The sequence below is a fragment of the Camelina sativa genome, chromosome 11, assembly GCF_030686135.1.
Source record: "Camelina sativa cultivar CO46 ecotype springtype chromosome 11, ASM3068613v1".
Taxonomy (NCBI): domain Eukaryota; kingdom Viridiplantae; phylum Streptophyta; class Magnoliopsida; order Brassicales; family Brassicaceae; genus Camelina; species Camelina sativa.
In genome coordinates, this window is record NC_141890.1 from 48,306,704 (window position 1) to 48,325,985 (window position 19,282).

Sequence of the window (19,282 nt, forward strand, 5' to 3'; positions counted from 1 at the left end):
AATAGAGATCTCTAATATAATGCATGTAAGCTACTCGTTGTTTCATCGTGAATAAAATAGAAAACATTTCCAATAATTTTAGAAAGTAAGAGAGGCTAAAAAATAATTTATATTAATAAAAAATAGGAGCTATAAGCTCCTAAAACCGTCCACTTAAGATTTTAAACAACCAATAGAAATTTGACATATCACTTATTAACATTTTATACAATTTCCAAAATTTTCTATATTAAGAATTATTTTAAACAATCTATCATGATTTGACATGTCATTCATTAATATTTTTTAAATTTACAGAATTTTTTAGAAAAAGGAAAATTTTAAATTTATAGAAATCAAAGAACTAAGCACAATATCCCACATCGGCTATAATTTTTTTAGACAGTGGTTCAGAACCAATATAAATAAGATTAATATGCTTCCAACAACGAATGAGCAGGAAAGCTTGATTTATCAGGCGTCCAAGTTTAAAAGTTTTATTTGGTTTGATCTGGTTTTTTTATTTGATCAAAATAAAACTTTAAACAGTTTCAAAAAAATATTATAATATTTAAAAATTTTAAAAGTTTAAATATTATAAATATTGAAACTTTTAAAAATTCTTAGCTTTTAAAAAGTTTTTAAATATTATAAGTTTTAAATTTTAAAAGTTTAAAATATTATAAATATTGAAAATTTTTAAAAGGTTCAAATTTTATATTTCGAAACCTTTTAAAAGTTTTAAATATTATAAATATTGATGCAAACCATAAATTATCTTATTTATCTACATTTGTGCTTTTTATTTCTTATGAGCTGTAAAACATTTTTTTGTATATGATTTTATAGATGAGTTGATATTCTTTCATTAATTTTTTATTTTTGGGTATAAGGAAGAAGGATTGACATCGCAAGACCTTAATTTGATGTTTGAGTCAAATTTTGAGGTTTAAAGAAGAAAGATGAACGACAAACACACATATTTTTTTAGCTATACCAGGATTACGGTTGTCACGATTAAGGTTTATTAACCATCGGTTATGGTTAGAAATTTTTGTAACCTTAACTAGAACCGTTTAACAAACGGTTAAACGGTTACGTTTAAATACGGTTACAGTTCAAGCGGTTACTGTTATATACGGTTACGGTTATTTGATAATATGATACGGTTGATATTATTTGATGATATAATATAATTGATATTATTTATTTATAACTAATATGTTCTTATAGTGTACTCATATTTCTATATATCATATGATTCATATTAAAAAAATAATTATTAGTATATTTTATTATGTTTTTAAATATTATAAACCAAGTAAGAATTTTGGTTTGAGAAGTTTCTAAACGCGTGGATCTAAAACCAAATAAGTATATGGATAAAATTGTCAATAATTGGGTGCATGTGTTGAATATGCTGGTAATCATGAATTTCACAAATTTTATGAGAAAAGAAATGATTTTGTTCTTGGAGTTTGATGGGTTAACAAGTTGTGTGGTAGTCTAAAAAAAGGTTTTTCAGTGGAAGAATATGAAGAAGTTAACGAGGAAGAAGAAGAAAAAGAGTATAACGAAGAACCAAACGATAAAAGTTACGATGACAATTAACACAAAATTTGACAATAAAAATGACAAGAAAGAATAAGAAAAATAAAAAAACATTGAATAAAAAGCACAAAAACATAGGTGGTAGCGATCTATTAAATATGAAAACGAGTTAAATTCATGATTATAAAATTGTTTCGTTTTTCTGGTGGTCAAAGAAAATGGTTTAGGATATGTGAGGTCATCAGTTTGATTTGCCTCGCCTGGACGTCAAGTTAAATTTATGATTTTTTTTTTATCAGATTTGATTTTATAACACAACTGATTTTTATATTTTAAAAAATTGTGTATCTGAAATTTATTTTTTCCTTAGTACTAATTTTAATTTTGTTTATGAGATAATATTTTATTACCGTAATCAATCATATAAAATTTTTATCAAAATATATCAAATAAACCCACGTGTAAGTAATAATAATAATAAAGGACTTAGAGAATATACATATCATCTTTTTCATCTCAAGTTCTCAACTACTCAATGTTGATACAGTTTCTAAGTTTTCAAACTGCATTTAGCTATTTCGGCCAAAAACCGATCACATACGATTTTAGGAAATATATTAAAATTGATTCAGAACCATTTGATTGTAGCACGTAGAGATGCAATGGTACTAAACATAATTACGGGAAGGTGGGCGCTAGCGGGAAGGTACACGCTTGCAGACAGCCGCACATTCTCGTTTATTAAGATGACAGGTCTTCGGCTGTCCGGCACAGCAAAAACACCATTTTTGATTTTTGTTAATACACGAATACACATTGATGGTTCTAACCGCTGCAGGCTCGCTTCAGAACCCTGTGCGTTTCCAACTATAACCAAACAGAGAAAAACAAGAATTAGAATTTAGTAATATGATATTACAATCGATGATGATGATGATGAATTATTAGTTATATATATGCACATACATTCAAGTAGAGGAACGAGGGAAATCATGAAGAGGCAAAGAATAGCAAAATGTGATGATGACATTGTTTTGATATTCTTCTTCTCAAAAAAACACACAGAAACGTTGTTTGCTATTTGATGGTAGGAATTCTCACAAGCAATATGAATTTATATAGTACTAATTACGTAGTGCATGTCTCTCGTATGGTGATCCACAAAAAACGTTTAAATTTGTTTTACTAGTTTTAGTTCTTTCATATTCCTTTTTTTTTTTTTGTGCACAAACTTATATCCTTTGTAATAGAATTGTTAATTAACCTTTTTTTTTTTCCTTTCAAAGAAACCATCATTTTCGAGCTTTTTCCATATCTCCCATCATGGATACTATTTTTTTTTAATATCATTAATTCTTTTTTCCTCAAATACATTATTAATAACCAGAAGTATTATCATTAGTCGGACCTCCAAAGGCTCTAAAACCATTAGAAGAATGGTCGACAAGAAGGAATGAATAATCATCCAGTATCAAACAGTTAAAATTTATGGTTGCAAAAATTGTAGGAAACTAATAAAATACAATGGAATAACTACAAATTTGAATGTTGAATTTGTTTCATCCAAGAAATGAAGTTGAATTGTCTGACCATTATGACTAAAGAAGCGACCAGTGTCAATGCCATATAGGCCATGGCTAAAATATTTATTATTTCGTTGGATCGACGAAGGAGCTCACACATCAACTTGCCAAAATTAATATTTTATTAGTATAATACAGTATATCAATTAACACAAAGTTCCTCCCTACCAAAAAAAAATTAACACAAAGGTCCTTTCATTATTTCCTGTTAAATGAACGAGGCACATATAATGTGAACAAAAACAAAAGCAACTTAACCTGGCGTGACGTAGAGCAACTTCACTCACAAAGGTGTCAGTTACATGCATGGACAATACTCTCTTCAGACATATGCGCCGTACACGTAGACTCTTTATGCAGAATCAGAGTCTTAACAAAATTTCTCTATGCCAAATGCATTTCTTCGACACGAAAGACAAACCGCCTCTTTACGCCGGTATAGCCGCCGTATCCCTTATGATCCTCACCGGTTTAACCTTCACCGGCATGGCCGTGGCTCTAGCCGTTATGATGCCGGTTTTTGTGGTTCTTAGTCCGATTCTTGTACCTGCAGTTATCACTTCAAGTGTCTTTGCTATGGGTTTCTTAGCTTCTGGTAGCCTCGGAGCATCGGGGATCGCCCTCCTTCTCTGGCTCTACAAGTAAATACTTAAGTAATCAAGATTTTTTACCTCGAAAAAGTAATTAATTATCTCTTGTTATAATGGTTTAGTCGTACCATTCGGTTTCAAGAAAAGTTCACATGATGCATGATAGATACATATCAGAAATTGTTCATGCAATTTTTATATACGTGACCACATTCATATATACATATCACAATTTGTTTGTTTGTTTTTTTTTTTTTTTATGTTAAACATTACGTGTATATGAGACAGTGTGATTGACACTTAGGAAAAAACAGCATTCAACAAGTACTTTGCATGCGCGAGGAGCTAGGCCTGAGGGGGCTAACAAGCTGGCAGGAGGTGACAAGTGGTCAGGAGGAGATAATCCGTTGGAAGATAAGAAAGTCGGATGAAGATAAGCTGCCGGGAAGAGATATACCATTGATGGAAGACAAGCTGTTGGGAGAGGAAGATAAACCGCCGGGAAAAGATAAGCCGGCGGAGGTAGATAAGCCGCCACAAATAGAGAAATTGACTGAAGGAGATAAGCCGGCAGAAGAAGATAAACCACTCGAAGGAGTTAAGCATGCGTCAATCCCTGAGATATCAAAGGTGCTATATATGTGATACTTTTTCCATTTTTTTTTTTTAACATTTAGAAATTGCCGGGAAAAAGAAATGTGTGCATATGAGCATTTCAAAATTAAACTCTGTGCTACTCTGATTCTCCCTTTATAAATTGATGGTAGGTTATGGTGGTGGAGCAAAAACCACTTGTCCCCAAGTGTTATGGCCCAAGTACTTCTACTAAAAGGTCTCTTCAATTTCGATTCGCCATGGATGCTAAAAGAGCACGATCTATTTTTATGAAAGAGTACCAAAAAGCTCCTCGTGTAGGAGCTTTTGCATATAAATACTTTACCTCTCGTGACAAAAAATACTTAAACCATATTCATATATGACATTTGGGACTTGGGAGGTTATTGGTACCAACGTTTATATACAGATTGAAATTAAAGAGTCCAAACGTAAATTTATCATTTAGAAGGTATTGAGTCTGTTCGTTTCGTCGCCGCAAGTACCTGCGGCTGCGTCAACTGCAGCTATCGTTGTTCGTTTGATTGCCGCAGGTACCTGCGGCATGACGCTGCGACAAACGCAGCTTCTGATTTTGAACGTCGATTAGATGCGGCGATTAAAAAAATTGTGTTTGTCACTGCCGCAGCCGCTGCCACTGCCGCCAGCGTCAACGAAACGAACAGACCCATTATCGTATTATATTATTTATTGCTGAACTAAGATGTTTTGTTTTGATAGTCGTAAAATTTCCGTTTTGAAAACATGTCAAGACATGTGGCTTCTCTCGATTTCTCAGATTACTGTCTGTGTGTTTTTTTTTTTAATCTTTGTATGAAAATTAAACTAATCCCACCGTAGATTTTGTAAGATCAACACACAGTGATCGCAATAAACAAATTAATTATTTTTTTTCTTAACAAAGAAGTTTCCCTAATTAAAGAAACGAGGACTTTGTATTCCTACATACATTGATACAAATTTCCAAATACACAATTTGATCTCAATGCGTTTAGGCTGGACCATACATGAATTAATATACATAAAACAATACTCAAATTCATCGTAAAATTCAATAATTTTGTTAATCAATTTTTTTTCAATATTGTTTAAGATTAAGGAAACGGGAAACCACTGATATGTATATTATTAGATAATATATATAACATATATATATATATGTAAGTTTTCGGTGAAAAATAAAATATGAGATATTAACTAATGTGGATTAAGATAAAAGTAAGTAAATTCCAACTGCATAAGGATTAGGATTGGTACTGATAAAAACTTGGGTAACTTTAGGAAACACAATAAATAAAAAAAATATCGAATATACGATTTAATATCTCACCTAAATACCCGGGGATTAATAATAATATCCAGTACAGGTTTAGCTGGAAACACAATCTAACGGCTGAATCTCCCCGAATCCTATCTTAAGAAAATCTTAACCGTTGATTATTGATCTTACTCTGATTTTGCTGGATTTTTCCTTATAAATAGTTCTGGTAAAAAAAAAACTTCCAAAATAAAAAGAAGATAAATAAGGAAACGCTTTATCTCTTAAGGAAAAAAAATGTAAAAAAAAAAAAAAAAAAACACCAAGGACATTCACAAAGAAAAAAGGAACAGCTCACGCATATCCGGATATATATCGTATATATTAACTCGGAGAGAGATTAAGATATAAATACAATTAGCGAGAGACCTAAAGATTCCCAATTTCTTGTGATCGTATCTAGAGAAGAAACAGAGAGATGGTGAAGGAGACGGTGACGACGGCAAAGACTTGTTCCCACTGTGGTCACAATGGCCATAACGCACGTACTTGTCTAAGCGGTGTTAATAAGGGAAGCGTTAAACTGTTCGGCGTTAACATATCTTCTGATCCGATTAGGCCGCCTGAGGTTACGGCGTTAAGGAAGAGTCTCAGTTTGGGAAACCTTGATGCTCTTCTCGCTAACGATGATAGTAACGGTAGCGGTGATCCAATCGCCGCCGTTGAAGATACAGGTTACCACTCCGACGGTCAGATTCAATCCAAGAAGTGCAAAACCGCTCATGACAAGAAAAAGGGTAAACTTTTTCTTTAATTTTTTTTAATCATAGTTTTTATTTCATGAAACTATATTGTTAAAATAAAAATCAAATTTATAGGGAAGCCATGGACAGAAGAAGAACATCGCAATTTCTTAATCGGTTTGAACAAACTCGGAAAAGGAGATTGGAGAGGAATCGCAAAGAGTTTCGTCACGACAAGAACACCGACACAGGTGGCGAGTCATGCTCAGAAATATTTTATTAGGTTAAACGTTAACGACAAGAGAAAAAGACGTGCTAGTCTCTTTGACATCTCTCTCGAAGATCAGGTTTTTTTTTTAATTGCCTTGCTTCTCAAGTAATCCGTTAGACGAAGTCAATTGTTTATTTTTAGGGTTTTAATTTTTGGTTTGATTGAACTGAAGGAGAAAGAGAGAAACTCTCAAGGTGCATCAACATCGTCTTCCCAGACTCTAACTAACCAATTAGTAACCGGATCTCAACAACCGGTGATGCAAGGTCAGACTCAAACCGAGATTTCGAACAGGTTTCAGAATCTGTCGATGGAGTTCATGCCAGTCTACCAAACCGTACCAGGACCACCTTACTACAACTTTGCACCTCTTATGATCCATCCAATGTACTACGCCAATCCTGAGCAGATTAGGTTTGTTCACCCTTCTGGTATTCCTGTACCAAGGCATGTACCGATGGGTATGCCTCAATCTCAGCCGAATGAAGCTTCTAATATGATGACAAAGAAAGACGGTTTGGAACTTGGTATCGGTTTGCCTCCAGCTCCACAAGCTACCGGAGCAACTGACATGACGGGTAATGGTGTTATTCCTGTAAAATGAAATCACACTTGAACAAAAAAAAAAAGAGAATTTGAACATGATATAGGTATATTTCATTTTTGGTTACGAGTTTTTATTTGAATATATATCACTATATTCAGTTTTGTCATCGGATTATGTACAATTTTTTCTTCTTTTTTTCAGATTAGATTAAAGAAAAATTACTTATTGGATTTAATTTAAATTTAGCTGCTCCTTTATTAACCAAAAACAGTAGAAAAAGCAAAAACAAAATCATAGTATTGGTAAAGTTTGCAGATTAAAATAAAAGTTTCATCCCCAAAAAAAAATGGTGCAATTGAAATATTATTTAAAAGCCTTTGATCAATTTTCTTGAACCTCGTCTGGTCCGATCATTGAGGTTTGGTTTGTCTGAATCTCCGATTTCTAAGGTGGCGCCCAAGAAACCAGTTTGAGTTCCATCGCTGTCATTTTCGATGTCTCCTTCGATCGTCAATCCTTCAATCCTAGCCGCTATAGATTCTTCTCTCATCCCAACATCCACCACATCTACAAATATAGTGATTTTATTTATTTCTGGGAGTTATGATGACTTATGAAGCTTAAAATTGACAAATTATACCGTATGAACTTTGTAGTATACGCTCAACAATTGTTTTTTTTTTGTTTCTAAGTATATTAAAATCATCCTTTCGTTTGGAAGATAATATTTGTAAACGCAAAGGGGAAAAAATGGAATTCTAGATATGCATTTATAGTTAACCCAAAATATGTTCAAGATACTAAAATACTTGGAAACAAATATTCTTATAAGATGTAGGTGCACTAGAAAAAAGAATAAAAAACACATTTGAAATCTTAGTCAAAATCTGTGTTTTAAAGATTCATTTTGAATATATTAAATTGATGATGATTCCATGGTTAAAGCATCAACAACATTCATTTTGTAAAATCCTGACATGGTTTCATCAGCACAACTACACAAGCATGCTTTTGGCTCTCAAAATTGCATGTGTGTATTAGTGTGAATACCTGGATTTGAGAAGAGCCAAAGTACGAGAGCGCATGCAAGGAGGACGAAAGGAATGATGTGAATAGCTTTTTCTGCAAATTTTGTACGTGACTTGTCATTCTTAATCATTTCATCTGGTGGATTGTTGTAGGAAGGTAGTTCATTCTCGTCAAGGGGACCAATCACCGAGCCCATCCACAATCCTTTAGGCGGTGCGGATGAGTAATCTTCTGTTACTCTATTCCAGCTTGTAGATCTATACATTTTGATTTATTTTTCTTTGATTGTGATCAGTGTTTTACAAAACTCTTTAAAAACAAATATATTTTGTAATATGTTGATTTTGTTTGTGAAGAAATTGATCAGTTTTTTTTTATATATTTTTACATTTGTATTTTTTTTAAGGAAAACGGAAAAAAAAAACAATTTCCGGATTTGATTGCAAATTTACAGCCTATGGTTTTGGCCAAATCGTTGAATTGAAATTCTTACTCGTCTCTTCGTTTCAGAGTGACAAAAACAATTTCGTTAGATTCTTTTTAATTTTCTTTTATTTCCACTATACAATGTCGGCCCGAGCGTTGCCGCACGGGAAAGGGAAAGGGAAAACTTGAAATGATTAACATTGTTAATTTCACATTTTGAGTAGTAAACGGAATAAAACATTTGTTGGGTCAAAACATTGCAACTTTATATAAACAAAGAGGTGTAAAACAAAAAAGTGTGAAAACTAACGGTGCCAACATGGAAAGTTGGGGGTGCGATGAAAAAATATAATTGTTGGAACGAAACTTTGCAACTTTTGAGATCATTAATAATACTCAAATAACAAAAACTCTTTTCAAAGTCCATAAAAATTTGTATATATATAAAAAAAAAAGTGTGAAAATAAAGAGGCGTGAAACAAAAAGATATGAAACAAAAATGTACAAAAACTAACAAGTGCAAACATTGAAAGCTAGAAGTGCGACGAAAAAACACAATTATTGGATCAAAACATTGCAACTTTATATGAACAAAGAGGTGTAAAACAAAAAGGTGTGAAAACTAACGGTGCCAACATGGAAAGTTGGGGATGCGACAAAGAAACACGATTGTTGGATCGAAACTTTACAACTTTTAATTAAAAACCGGATACTAAGAAATTCAGATAAAACCAGAAAAACCTGCTAACCGGCGCTATGGGTCATGTTTAACTTAGACGAGTATATATAAAGAAGAAATCATTTACTGCTTCCTCTATTCTCTTCCGATGTGGGACAAAATTTGAGTGTACGTGGCTTCCTTTTTTTTTTGCAGTCAAATTTTTTTTATAATATTAATTTTTATGGAAGATAGAAATAATTTTGTTTACTTTTTTAATTATTGTTTTGATATTCTCCTATTATATTTTGCTGTTCTTGTTTGGATTTAAAATGATAAGAAATAAAAATTTATAACTATTGCTCAAAAATATATACTAATTAATAACTGATAGATATGAAAATTTTGTTTGGATATTCATGAAACCAAAGTATATATATATATTTTTAAAAAAATTCAGTAAATTAATGACCCACAGTTGGACCGGGTTGACCCGGTGACCTGAAAGGTTGTCCGGTTTGCTTTCCGGTTCGGGTTAAAAAACATTGGTATATATATATATATAAACAAAGAGGTGTGAAAACAAATAAGTATGAAACAAAAAGATGTGAAACAAAAAGGTGCAATAAATAACAAATATAAACATTGAAAGATAGGGGTAAGACGAAGAAATAAAATTGTTGGATCTAAACATTACAACTTTTAAGATCATTAACAAATCTAAACCATTAGATGAGATAATAAAACTAATTTCATCCGCTAAATTTAAATTAATCTCTAAAATGGATTTGCTATTATATGTTGTGTCTGTTCTATATAGTTGTGACTTTTACGAACAATTGTAAACCTACTTATTATTATTTTTCGTTGTTAATAATTTTTGTTTTAAGCAGATACCATGAAACTATTCATATTTTCAAATGATTTCATAATATATAATATAAATTCTTTTTTTTTTTGAAATATTTTTCCAGCGACATCGTAGAACTCACTGGTCTTCTTGGACGTGGCGTAATGTTGATATGTCGCCTTGTTTAGTTGAAGGACTTAACACTTGGGAAGATCCTTAGGCGGTGGCAAAATCGACTGATTGGGTCCTTTGTCGTTCTCCACCAAGAAAACCATCTTTAATCCCCACGTAGTACGTGTGTACCTCCAAGTGACAATGCATAAACCAAACCCCTATATTGTACAACATATTAATCCATCAATTTTATTATAATAGTATTTGACTTACTACCATAAGATTTCATTTGTTTTATTAGTGGCATGGAGATTGCAAGTCCAGTCATAAACCAATTACTATAGCTTGTGTAGCTGCTAATTATGTGAATTCTGAAAAGGACAAAGAGGTGATGTGTCTAGTAGAAATTGATCTATAAGACCTAACTTTACATGGCGATAATTAATCACTAAAATATATTATTTGATTCACTTTTTTAACGTCAATTTAGTGTCCATACAGGGATTATCCACTCTGAATCTGATGGCGACCCATCCATTTAAGTTGAAGTTACCTAATCCACGACCAACTTGGAAAATGTTAAAACCGTGAAGATGCAACGGATGGTTCTCTGGTGATATGACACCGGTATCTTGGAGGACAAGCTGAACTGTGGCGTTGTACGGTAGCTTGTATAGCCTGGTACCGGTTTTGGTGGCCATGTTGGTGACTGATCCTCCGCTGTAGTTGAAAACATGCGGTGAGTTTTTGGGAAAATCCGTCGTGAACACTCCACTTTTCTTGAAGTAATGAGCCGAGAGCAGAGCAGTTTTGGGCATGACGAAGGTTACGTTGTTGATGCTGGCCACGACACAGCTTCCGTTTCCAGCCTTGCAAGTAAGGCATGCGTTTAGCCCAAGACCAACGGTGAATAAGAGGTGGTGGTGGTCGGGACGAGGGCAGGGTATTTCTTGGATTTGAGACTATGAAGAGAGTTTGTAAAGTTGTTGGCAATCGAAGTAACGTTTTGCGGTGGAAGGAGTGTGCGGACTATTGGAGAGGACGAGAGTGTTCCGGAGTAGTGAACTGTTGCGGTGGCTGTTACGTTGTCCACCGCGATTGGGGCGTCCATGAAGGGTGAAGCGGTTACAAGGTACTTGCCGGCCGATTTTGAGGCGGTTAGGAGAATGTTGGTGGTTTGACCGGGGGCATTAAGAACGGTGTCGATCTTGAACGGTTTAACGTAGACTGCGTCGACTTCGACCACCGTGAAAAGATGGCCGACGACTTTGAAAAAGAGCTCTCATTAAGTGCATCATTGATTAGTCGTAGCAAATAGGTTTTGCCATTCTCTACTGACAGTTTGTAACCTTCGCACACAGAAAGAGGCTTTCATGATCAGTTTTTTTTTTTTTTTTGACATCATATTGTTGGAAATTATGTAAACTTGGAAATAAAGAGATTATCTTGAGATGAACAATTTTTAACGGGTCCTGGGTGTCCGTTGATCATGTGTTGCAATATCTTCGGTATCCGATTTTCACCGTTCACCTACAATTATGATGATAAATTAGTTATGCCAAATCAACAAATACGCAATGTAATGAACCGCTAGCGTCACGTTGCAATATTAATTGAGAGCACACATCTCATATTTTATGTGAAATCAACAAGTCAATAGTATTCCAAATTTATGCAAGAAGGTTAAAAATATGAAGATTGAGATGCCTAGAACGATGACTTTCTCGTGGTTGGGTTTGGGGAAAGGGTAGGGAACACCGCGTTTGGGAAGGAAGACTATAGCACCGTTAACAGTGGCACGGAGCCAGAGGATGTGAGCGTGCCACCGGAGAGTTCCGCGTTGGCCGGTCAAGGTGTAGTTGTATGTGTAGGTTGGTGTCCCTTACAAAATTTAAGGAATCTTCTTCTGAATCCTTTTTCCACGACGACGCACTAAGCCCAATCAATTTTTGTGTCCACTGATCTAGATCGTATCATAGCCATACAATTGTTGTTCACATAATGGATATAGCCATAATAATTTTTGTGTTATAGATATTGATCTCACGTCCTTTTGTTACTCTACTTTAATTTGAAGAAATTAAATATAAGTGCTATCTTGAGTAAATTATCTAACTGACAACATAAAAACAAACAGAGCAGTTAAGAAGAACCAAATTTTTCGTTAATCTATAATCTATATATGAGAACGAAACGGAAGAGGGAACAAAACCAATTTTTTGGAATGGACACTAACAAATTCATAAAAATACCTTGATATGAGATTGATGCAGTTAAAATTTAAAAACACTCTAATAAAACAATTCTTTGACTTTTTTTTTACTTTTAAAAATACTCTGAAAACAATAAATTCGAAACATGTTTTTGTAATGCATAAAAGTTTATATATAATAAACAAAGAGGTGTAAAATATAAAGGTGTAAAACATAGATGTTTGAAACAAAAATTTGCAAACATTAATAGGTGTGATTTTTAAAAGATGGGGTACGACAAAGAGATGCAAAAATTAAAAGGTGCGATTTTTAAAAGATAGGGTATGACGAAGGGATATAAAAATTAACACAGATTATTTGAAGGAATAAGACTTGCAACTGTTAGGATCATTATTAAGTTTCAACCGTTAGATGGATTAATAAAATAAATCTCATCCGTTAGATTAAAGATGATATAAAAAAAGTGGGTTTGCTATTATATATAGAGGACAATTTTTAGAATACTTTTGGAATCGATACAAATTCACCCATCGAATATTTAATTAATTTTGTGCCCGCCTAAGGTTAGTTACTGACTTCTCATAGCAATCGCTATTGAAAACGCAAACGTAAACGTAAACGCAAACGCAAACGCAAACGCGAAGTTGATGACCGTCATGATAAAAAATTGTTCCGCAGGATGAGCCGACGCTTCCTCCTCACCACTCTCCTCTGTTTCTCTCTGTCTCTGTGTCTACAAGATATCTCCATGAACATACTAAACAAGCTCGGTATAGGATCAAGTAGACAAACCAACATGGATCCTTCTCCGATCGCACAAGGTCCCGACGACGACGCTCCGGCGCCGGGAAACCAGTTTGCTCAATTCGGCGCCGGTTGTTTCTGGAGCGTGGAGTTAGCGTACCAGAGAGTTCCAGGAGTGACGCAAACAGAGGTTGGCTATTCTCAAGGGATCACTCACAACCCTTCTTACGAAGATGCTTGTTCAGGCACCACGAATCATGCTGAGGTGGTTCGTGTTCAGTATGATCCAAAAGAGTGTAGTTATGAGTCGCTGCTTGATTTGTTCTGGTCTAGGCATGATCCCACCACTTTGAATCGCCAGGTAACTAAAGTCTTGATCTTTTTCATGTCTGATGAAGATTTTTTAGGGGTTTTTACTTTTTTATTTTTTCTTTTTATGCTCTGCTTCTGCTTCTGTGTAATTGTGATGGCTATCTGAAAACTTGATCTTATCTAGGGCTTTATTGTATATAAGCCCTAATTAGATTGAGATCTAGAGTTTGGATTCGTTTCATCTTTGTTTTACTAGTATAAATTATGGGTTCGATGTTTGAAGCTATCATCTTGACATGGATATGAATTTGGCCATCGTTCTTCTCCTCTTTGGTCATCATTCTCATGTGTATTTTGGTAGTTTCTTAGAGAGCACTTAACCAGCTCTTAGTCAAGTTATGCAGATCACTATTTTGTTTTTGTAGAATCGGAATAGTGATGTATACACTTATAAGACTTAGTTGGTAGCTAACTAGTTCATAGTTCTCTAGACTAAAGAAGCTACCTTGTTATGGACACTGTTAAGTTTAATTTGTTATAGTGAAATATCTCTATGTTATTAACCTTCTTATGGATGTTCTTATTGAAGACTGTTTCCTGAGTATAAAGACTACTTCTTTCTCTGAAACTGAGTCTGACATTGATTGCCATACAATTTATATACTGAATGAATATGATGCCTAGCTCTATCACTCTTTATATCTACTAAGCTTTCATACTCTTGTTCGGTTTAGCCATTTCTGTTTTTCTGCAAAGCTTAATTCGACATTTTAATGATTACATCTTTACCTTTATCAGGGAAACGATGTGGGAACCCAATACCGATCAGGGATATATTTCTACAACTCTGAGCAAGAGAAACTAGCACGCGAGTCACTGGAGCGTCACCAGCAACAAGTTGATAGGAAGATTGTGACAGAGATATTACCGGCTAAGAAATTTTACAGAGCCGAAGAACATAACCAGCAATACTTGTCTAAAGGAGGGAGGTTTGGTCTTAAGCAATCCAGTGCGAAAGGCTGCAACGACCCAATCCGCTGCTATGGCTAAAGAAAAGCCTTGCTTCTACACCCAAAAAAAAGCAGAGGATGCTTCTACTTATCTATTATAGACTAGAGATGTTGTGTTTAAAGATTGCAATCATGTGTCTTGTTCTTGTTCATAAAACATATTCTGAGTGTTTCAAATCGCTTAGATTGTTCATCTTGTGTTATACTTGTCCCTTTTATTAAAAAAACAGTTGGTGTAAAAAAGGGTAAAGAGTCGGTAAAAATGTCATTTAAACCATGAACTTTCAAATTGTGGCCATTTAAACCATGAACTTTGTTGTAGGCCATTTAAAACATCAATTTTCGTTCACTAGCTCTTTTAAACATTAAGTTTTGTTGACCAAGCCAAAAAAGACATGATGTTAAATCCGTTAGTCGAGCAACTAACAAATATTACTCTGCCGTTAACACTCTCCGTTAGTGACAAAACGACGTCGTTTTGATAAAAATTTTAGTTCACAAAAAATGTCATTTAAACCATTAACTTTTAAACTGAGGCCATTTAAACTATAAACTTTCAAATTTAGGTCATTTAAACCATGAACTTTGTTTTAGGACATTTAAAACATCAACTTTCAATGAATGAGACTTTTTAGACATTAAGTTTTAAAAAATAAACTTGAATCGATATGACATTAATTATGCTAACAAAACAAGTGACATATGGTGCTTTTAGCGTATTTTGTCTTTCGTTTAGTACTCAGTTTTGGTCGTTTTGTCGTGTCTTTTTGTTTGTGTATTGAGTTTTTTTTCTAGGTATTAGGATATCACACTGGAGTCTGAAAGATTGATCACATTATTTTAGTTTAATAGAATTAATCACTTTATTTATGATTCTAGGTTTTTGATGCGTCATTTTAACGCATCTTTGTTGTGCTTTTGCTTGTGACCCTTATGATGTTTTTTGTGCTTATGATCTTAATGTTTGTATTCACCCTTGTGATCAACTGAAGTAAGACACGTTAGCAAACTTAATAGTTTGACGTGATGTCTAAAAAATCTCACTTAATGAAAGTTGATGTTTTAAATGGTCTACAACAAAGTTCATGGTTTAAATGGCCAATATTTGAAAGTTCATGGTTTAAATGGCTTCAATTTAAAAAATCATGGTTTAAATGACATTTTCTCGAACTAAAATTTTCATCAAAACGACGTCGTTTTGTCACTAACGAAGAGTGTTAACGGCATAGTAACGTCTGTTAGTTGCTCGGTTATCGGATTTAACGTTTATTGGCTTGGTCAACAAAACTTAATGTTTAAAAAGGATAATCAACGAAAGTTGATGTTTTAAATGACCTACAACAAAGTTCATAGTTTAAATAGCCACAATTTGAAGTTCATGGTTTAAATGATATTTTTCCCGTAAAGAGTCATTTAAATTCGAAGGTTAATTCTTTATCGCTGGTGATATTAACACTTTATTTCTGAGATGATCTTATCTTAAACATTGTGTTAAGGGTGGTGGATAAACCTTTTAAGCTATCAGCCATTTTATTGGATGAAACAAATTGTACTTAATTGTATGTTTTTTTGGATTTAATTCAAAGATGTCTCAACTAATATGAATAAGTTAAGGTAAATTATAACTAAATAAGCACCGTTGATACGAAATGTAAAAGAACAGAATAATCGAAGGGGAGTCAAGCAAGTGAAAAAGACAGAAGCGACGGTGATCTTGTGTGATAAACAAAAATCTTTAAAATCTCTGCATAATAACAAAAGAGCAAATAAATAAAACATTATTGATGACTACGTGTTGTTCATGATCTCTCTAACGTGAATAGCACGAATTTTTAGTTCAGCCTCGCAATTCTCTTACGTGGCTTTCTCTCAATCGCATTTTAGTTAGATGCTCTATGTTGTGATTAAAGAAGTTCATCGGTTTCGTCCATTCGTCGAACACCAAGATTATTCTATCAGGATACGATAATGGTTTATATATTTCTTTTTCGAATTTAATAGACTGCATGTTAAGATTTCAAACAAAAATACTATTATCTTTCTACAAAATAAGTTTGATGATGCACGAATGTCAACCAAAAGAAGCTTCGTGGAAGAAGAAGTTTCATAAAACATCTAAAACAAGTTAATTAGCATATTATTATCTTAACTACATGCATGTAATTGCAATAGTTTAAAGTAATTTTTATGCTAGACATCTTAACCTTCTAAATCATGTATCAATTATAGTTCACTAAAAATACATTATATACTATTTTCTTTGGCTGGTTAAGATGATCCAGAAATCTATGTTTATGTATATTACATGTACACTGACCGACATTCATGTAATTAGTAGAGTTTATAAGAAAAGAAATTAAAAGACGTATGTGATGAAAACGTAGGGGCTAGCTATTTTTTGGTAGGTAAACCAATTTAACTCCAAGGAAACCAAGTCTTAATAGTTATAGTAGATGTTTTCTCAAACACAATCAATTAATCATGTCCGATCCTAATGTCAAAACTCAAGATTAAGAGTATTTTTTTTTTTTTTTCTTTTAGACACCACACCACCATATATAAATTTGCTGCAAGCATTTCAAATGAACTACAATCATTTTTGTATGAAAAAATTATACAATTTAGATGGATTGTGTAAACGAGATAAGAAAATAGAATATGTCGATTATTTACGCTAATAAAAAATAACCCTAAAAATCTGCCACTGTTTTCCATTGGATTTCCCCGCTTTTTCTTTTTCATTTTCTAATTTCTATAGTTTTCCTTGTTTTAGATGCTAAGTTAGTTTAATTATACTTAATTCACCAGAAGTCGGATGAATTAATAATAAGTCTCCTAGTCCTGGCCCATGGTTTAACCATGAGCTAATCATAATTACTAGATTGTAAATTCAAAACTAATCTTAGGGAGCAAAAATTCAATGAATATAGTAATGGAATATTCACAATCTTATTTAAAATTCCTTCTATATAAACACTCGAAATGACAGGCAAAAAAAGACAGATACGAAAAAACCAAACTAAAACATGTAATGTGATTGTGATGTAATACACTTATAAACTCATTAGAAACAGAGAGCTCTGTTTTGTCTTTTATTTTTATTTTTTTCCACCAATCGAATGGCTGATCAGGTTCAGATCCAGACAATGAATCTAGATCACGAAGAACCAATGGCTGGGATCATGCCAAGCGTCTTAACGGCAATGTCGTATCTCTTGCAAAGAGTATCGGAGTCTAACGACAAGCTGAGCCAAAAGAAACAGAGGATCTCAGGTTTCCATGGATTAACCAAACCCTCCATATCAATCAGAAGCTATCTCGAGAGGATCTTCGAGTATGCGAATTGTAGCTATTCGTGTTACATCGTCGCGTATATATATTTGGATCGGTTAGTGAAGAAGCAGCCATTTTTGCCTATCAATTCCCATAATGTTCATAGGCTTATAATCACAAGTGTCTTGGTCTCTGCCAAATTCATGGATGACTTGTAAGTAACTAATTCTGAGAGGCTAATTAATTTGTTAAAAGTTACTTATAAATTTAACAGTTGATTAATTGATTATTTATTATTCGTGACAACTTTAGGAGTTACAACAATGGATATTATGCAAAAGTTGGGGGAATAAGCAGAGAAGAGATGAACATGCTTGAGCTTGACTTCTTGTTTGGAATCGAGTTTCAGTTAAACGTCACCGTTTCAACTTTTAATAATTACTGTGGTTTTCTACAAAATGAGATGGTGATGTTGATGAAGATGGAATCTCTGTTTCTAAAACCTTCTCTTTCGTTCAGAGGCTCTTTTAAGACGAAACTTTTGATGAATCCACATGAAGAAGACTCTTTATCTACTCATCACAACAAGAAGCAGCAACTCGCTGCTGCTTGATTATATATATATATATATATATATATGCATTGGGTTTGTTAATTGTTATCACGTTATGTAATGTAAACCCTCTTTTATATCCTGAGGATTAATTCTTGATTAGTGATGTTAGCTTAGAATTTCGATTGTATCCAAGGGTTGATATTATCTCTTTTCTTTTTCACGTTATATTTTTTCAGATTACCATCTACCTTCAAATCTAAGATAATATTAGTCTGACGCATTTTAGCGGACCATATAATTTCTTGAAACCATATACAGTAAAACCTCTATAAATTAATATTTTTTAAATTAATACTCGCTATAAATTAATAAATTTTTCCGGTCTCGAGTTGGGCCGATGCAAAAAAAACACATTTCGATAATTCTACGTAAAAATATGGTCCCATCAATATCATAAATTAATAATCAAAGTAATATTAATATATATATATATATCTAAGAAAATCTAGTAAAATATAACTCTATTCTTGTTTGCATATTCTTGAATTTGCATTCTTTTTGGAGCTCATTTCTAATATTTTTCATTGTCGTCTTCTCAAATCGCATCCAAAAATTATGGAGAGTCCTAAATGCGATAATTGCTTCTTTACATGTAATTGGTTTTAAAATTACTGCAATATCTTCTTTGACTTCATCATTACTATGAATGATACCAGTAGCAATTTCTTCTAAACTCTAAACTTCTAATATTTATCATTTATACTTTAATTCTAAACTTAATAATTATGATAGCCAACATTATAAATTAAAAAAATTCTTTAATATTATGAATGATAACAAAAATATCTTATTTTACAATATAAAAATTTTAAAATTATGAAAATTAAAATTCTCTTCATAAATTAAAAAATATTAATTTATTGATAAATTAATAATTATTAATTTATCGATAAATTAATA

General features: G+C 33.0%; 4 protein-coding genes and 3 pseudogenes across 6 annotated transcripts; 4 read left to right on the forward strand and 3 right to left on the reverse strand.

The window, feature by feature from the left end:
- Positions 1–1,975: 1,975 nt before the first annotated feature.
- On the reverse strand, positions 1,976–2,658 carry LOC109127588 (EMBRYO SURROUNDING FACTOR 1-like protein 10; annotated as a pseudogene). The gene is made up of 2 exons (XR_015573151.1): positions 2,497–2,658; positions 1,976–2,397 (listed from the first exon to the last, which is right to left on the reverse strand). The product of XR_015573151.1 is annotated as an EMBRYO SURROUNDING FACTOR 1-like protein 10 (transcript).
- A 733-nt stretch (positions 2,659–3,391) lies between these two features.
- On the forward strand, positions 3,392–4,704 carry LOC104726751 (uncharacterized; annotated as a pseudogene). The gene is made up of 3 exons (XR_015573189.1): positions 3,392–3,754; positions 4,008–4,333; positions 4,471–4,704. The product of XR_015573189.1 is annotated as an uncharacterized LOC104726751 (transcript).
- Positions 4,705–5,991: 1,287 nt separating this feature from the next.
- On the forward strand, positions 5,992–7,362 carry LOC104726752 (putative transcription factor At5g61620). Its single transcript, XM_010445683.3, has 3 exons — positions 5,992–6,373; positions 6,455–6,666; positions 6,763–7,362. Exons 1-3 carry the CDS (start codon positions 6,055–6,057, stop codon positions 7,192–7,194), a joined length of 963 nt encoding a protein of 320 aa, XP_010443985.1. The 5' UTR covers positions 5,992–6,054; the 3' UTR covers positions 7,195–7,362.
- Positions 7,363–7,384: 22 nt separating this feature from the next.
- On the reverse strand, positions 7,385–8,513 carry LOC104726753 (uncharacterized). The gene is made up of 2 exons (XM_010445684.2): positions 8,188–8,513; positions 7,385–7,704 (listed from the first exon to the last, which is right to left on the reverse strand). Exons 1-2 carry the CDS (start codon positions 8,429–8,431, stop codon positions 7,505–7,507), a joined length of 444 nt encoding a protein of 147 aa, XP_010443986.1. The 5' UTR covers positions 8,432–8,513; the 3' UTR covers positions 7,385–7,504.
- Positions 8,514–10,242: 1,729 nt separating this feature from the next.
- Positions 10,243–13,085, reverse strand: LOC104729031 (laccase-4-like; annotated as a pseudogene).
- Positions 12,936–14,736, forward strand: LOC104726755 (peptide methionine sulfoxide reductase A1). Its single transcript, XM_010445685.3, has 2 exons — positions 12,936–13,532; positions 14,282–14,736. Exons 1-2 carry the CDS (start codon positions 13,107–13,109, stop codon positions 14,531–14,533), a joined length of 678 nt encoding a protein of 225 aa, XP_010443987.2. The 5' UTR covers positions 12,936–13,106; the 3' UTR covers positions 14,534–14,736.
- A 2,701-nt stretch (positions 14,737–17,437) lies between these two features.
- LOC104726756 (cyclin-U4-3-like) lies at positions 17,438–18,547 on the forward strand. Its single transcript, XM_010445686.3, has 2 exons — positions 17,438–17,980; positions 18,079–18,547. Exons 1-2 carry the CDS (start codon positions 17,613–17,615, stop codon positions 18,377–18,379), a joined length of 669 nt encoding a protein of 222 aa, XP_010443988.1. The 5' UTR covers positions 17,438–17,612; the 3' UTR covers positions 18,380–18,547.
- Positions 18,548–19,282: the final 735 nt, after the last annotated feature.

Excerpts from the sequence above, each read along its gene's own strand:
- LOC104726752 (XM_010445683.3), top strand. The coding sequence starts at position 6,055 with ATGGTGAAGGAGACGGTGACGACGGCAAAGACTTGTTCCCACTGTGGT. Across the intron at positions 6,374-6,454 it reads CGCTCATGACAAGAAAAAGG|GGAAGCCATGGACAGAAGAA; the intron begins GTAAACTTTTTC and ends TCAAATTTATAG. Across the intron at positions 6,667-6,762 it reads ACATCTCTCTCGAAGATCAG|GAGAAAGAGAGAAACTCTCA; the intron begins GTTTTTTTTTTA and ends ATTGAACTGAAG.
- LOC104726753 (XM_010445684.2), bottom strand. The coding sequence starts at position 8,431 with ATGTATAGATCTACAAGCTGGAATAGAGTAACAGAAGATTACTCATCC. Across the intron at positions 7,705-8,187 it reads TTGGCTCTTCTCAAATCCAG|ATGTGGTGGATGTTGGGATG; the intron begins GTATTCACACTA and ends CTATATTTGTAG.
- LOC104726755 (XM_010445685.3), top strand. The coding sequence starts at position 13,107 with ATGAGCCGACGCTTCCTCCTCACCACTCTCCTCTGTTTCTCTCTGTCT. Across the intron at positions 13,533-14,281 it reads CCACCACTTTGAATCGCCAG|GGAAACGATGTGGGAACCCA; the intron begins GTAACTAAAGTC and ends TACCTTTATCAG.
- LOC104726756 (XM_010445686.3), top strand. The coding sequence starts at position 17,613 with ATGGCTGATCAGGTTCAGATCCAGACAATGAATCTAGATCACGAAGAA. Across the intron at positions 17,981-18,078 it reads GCCAAATTCATGGATGACTT|GAGTTACAACAATGGATATT; the intron begins GTAAGTAACTAA and ends TGACAACTTTAG.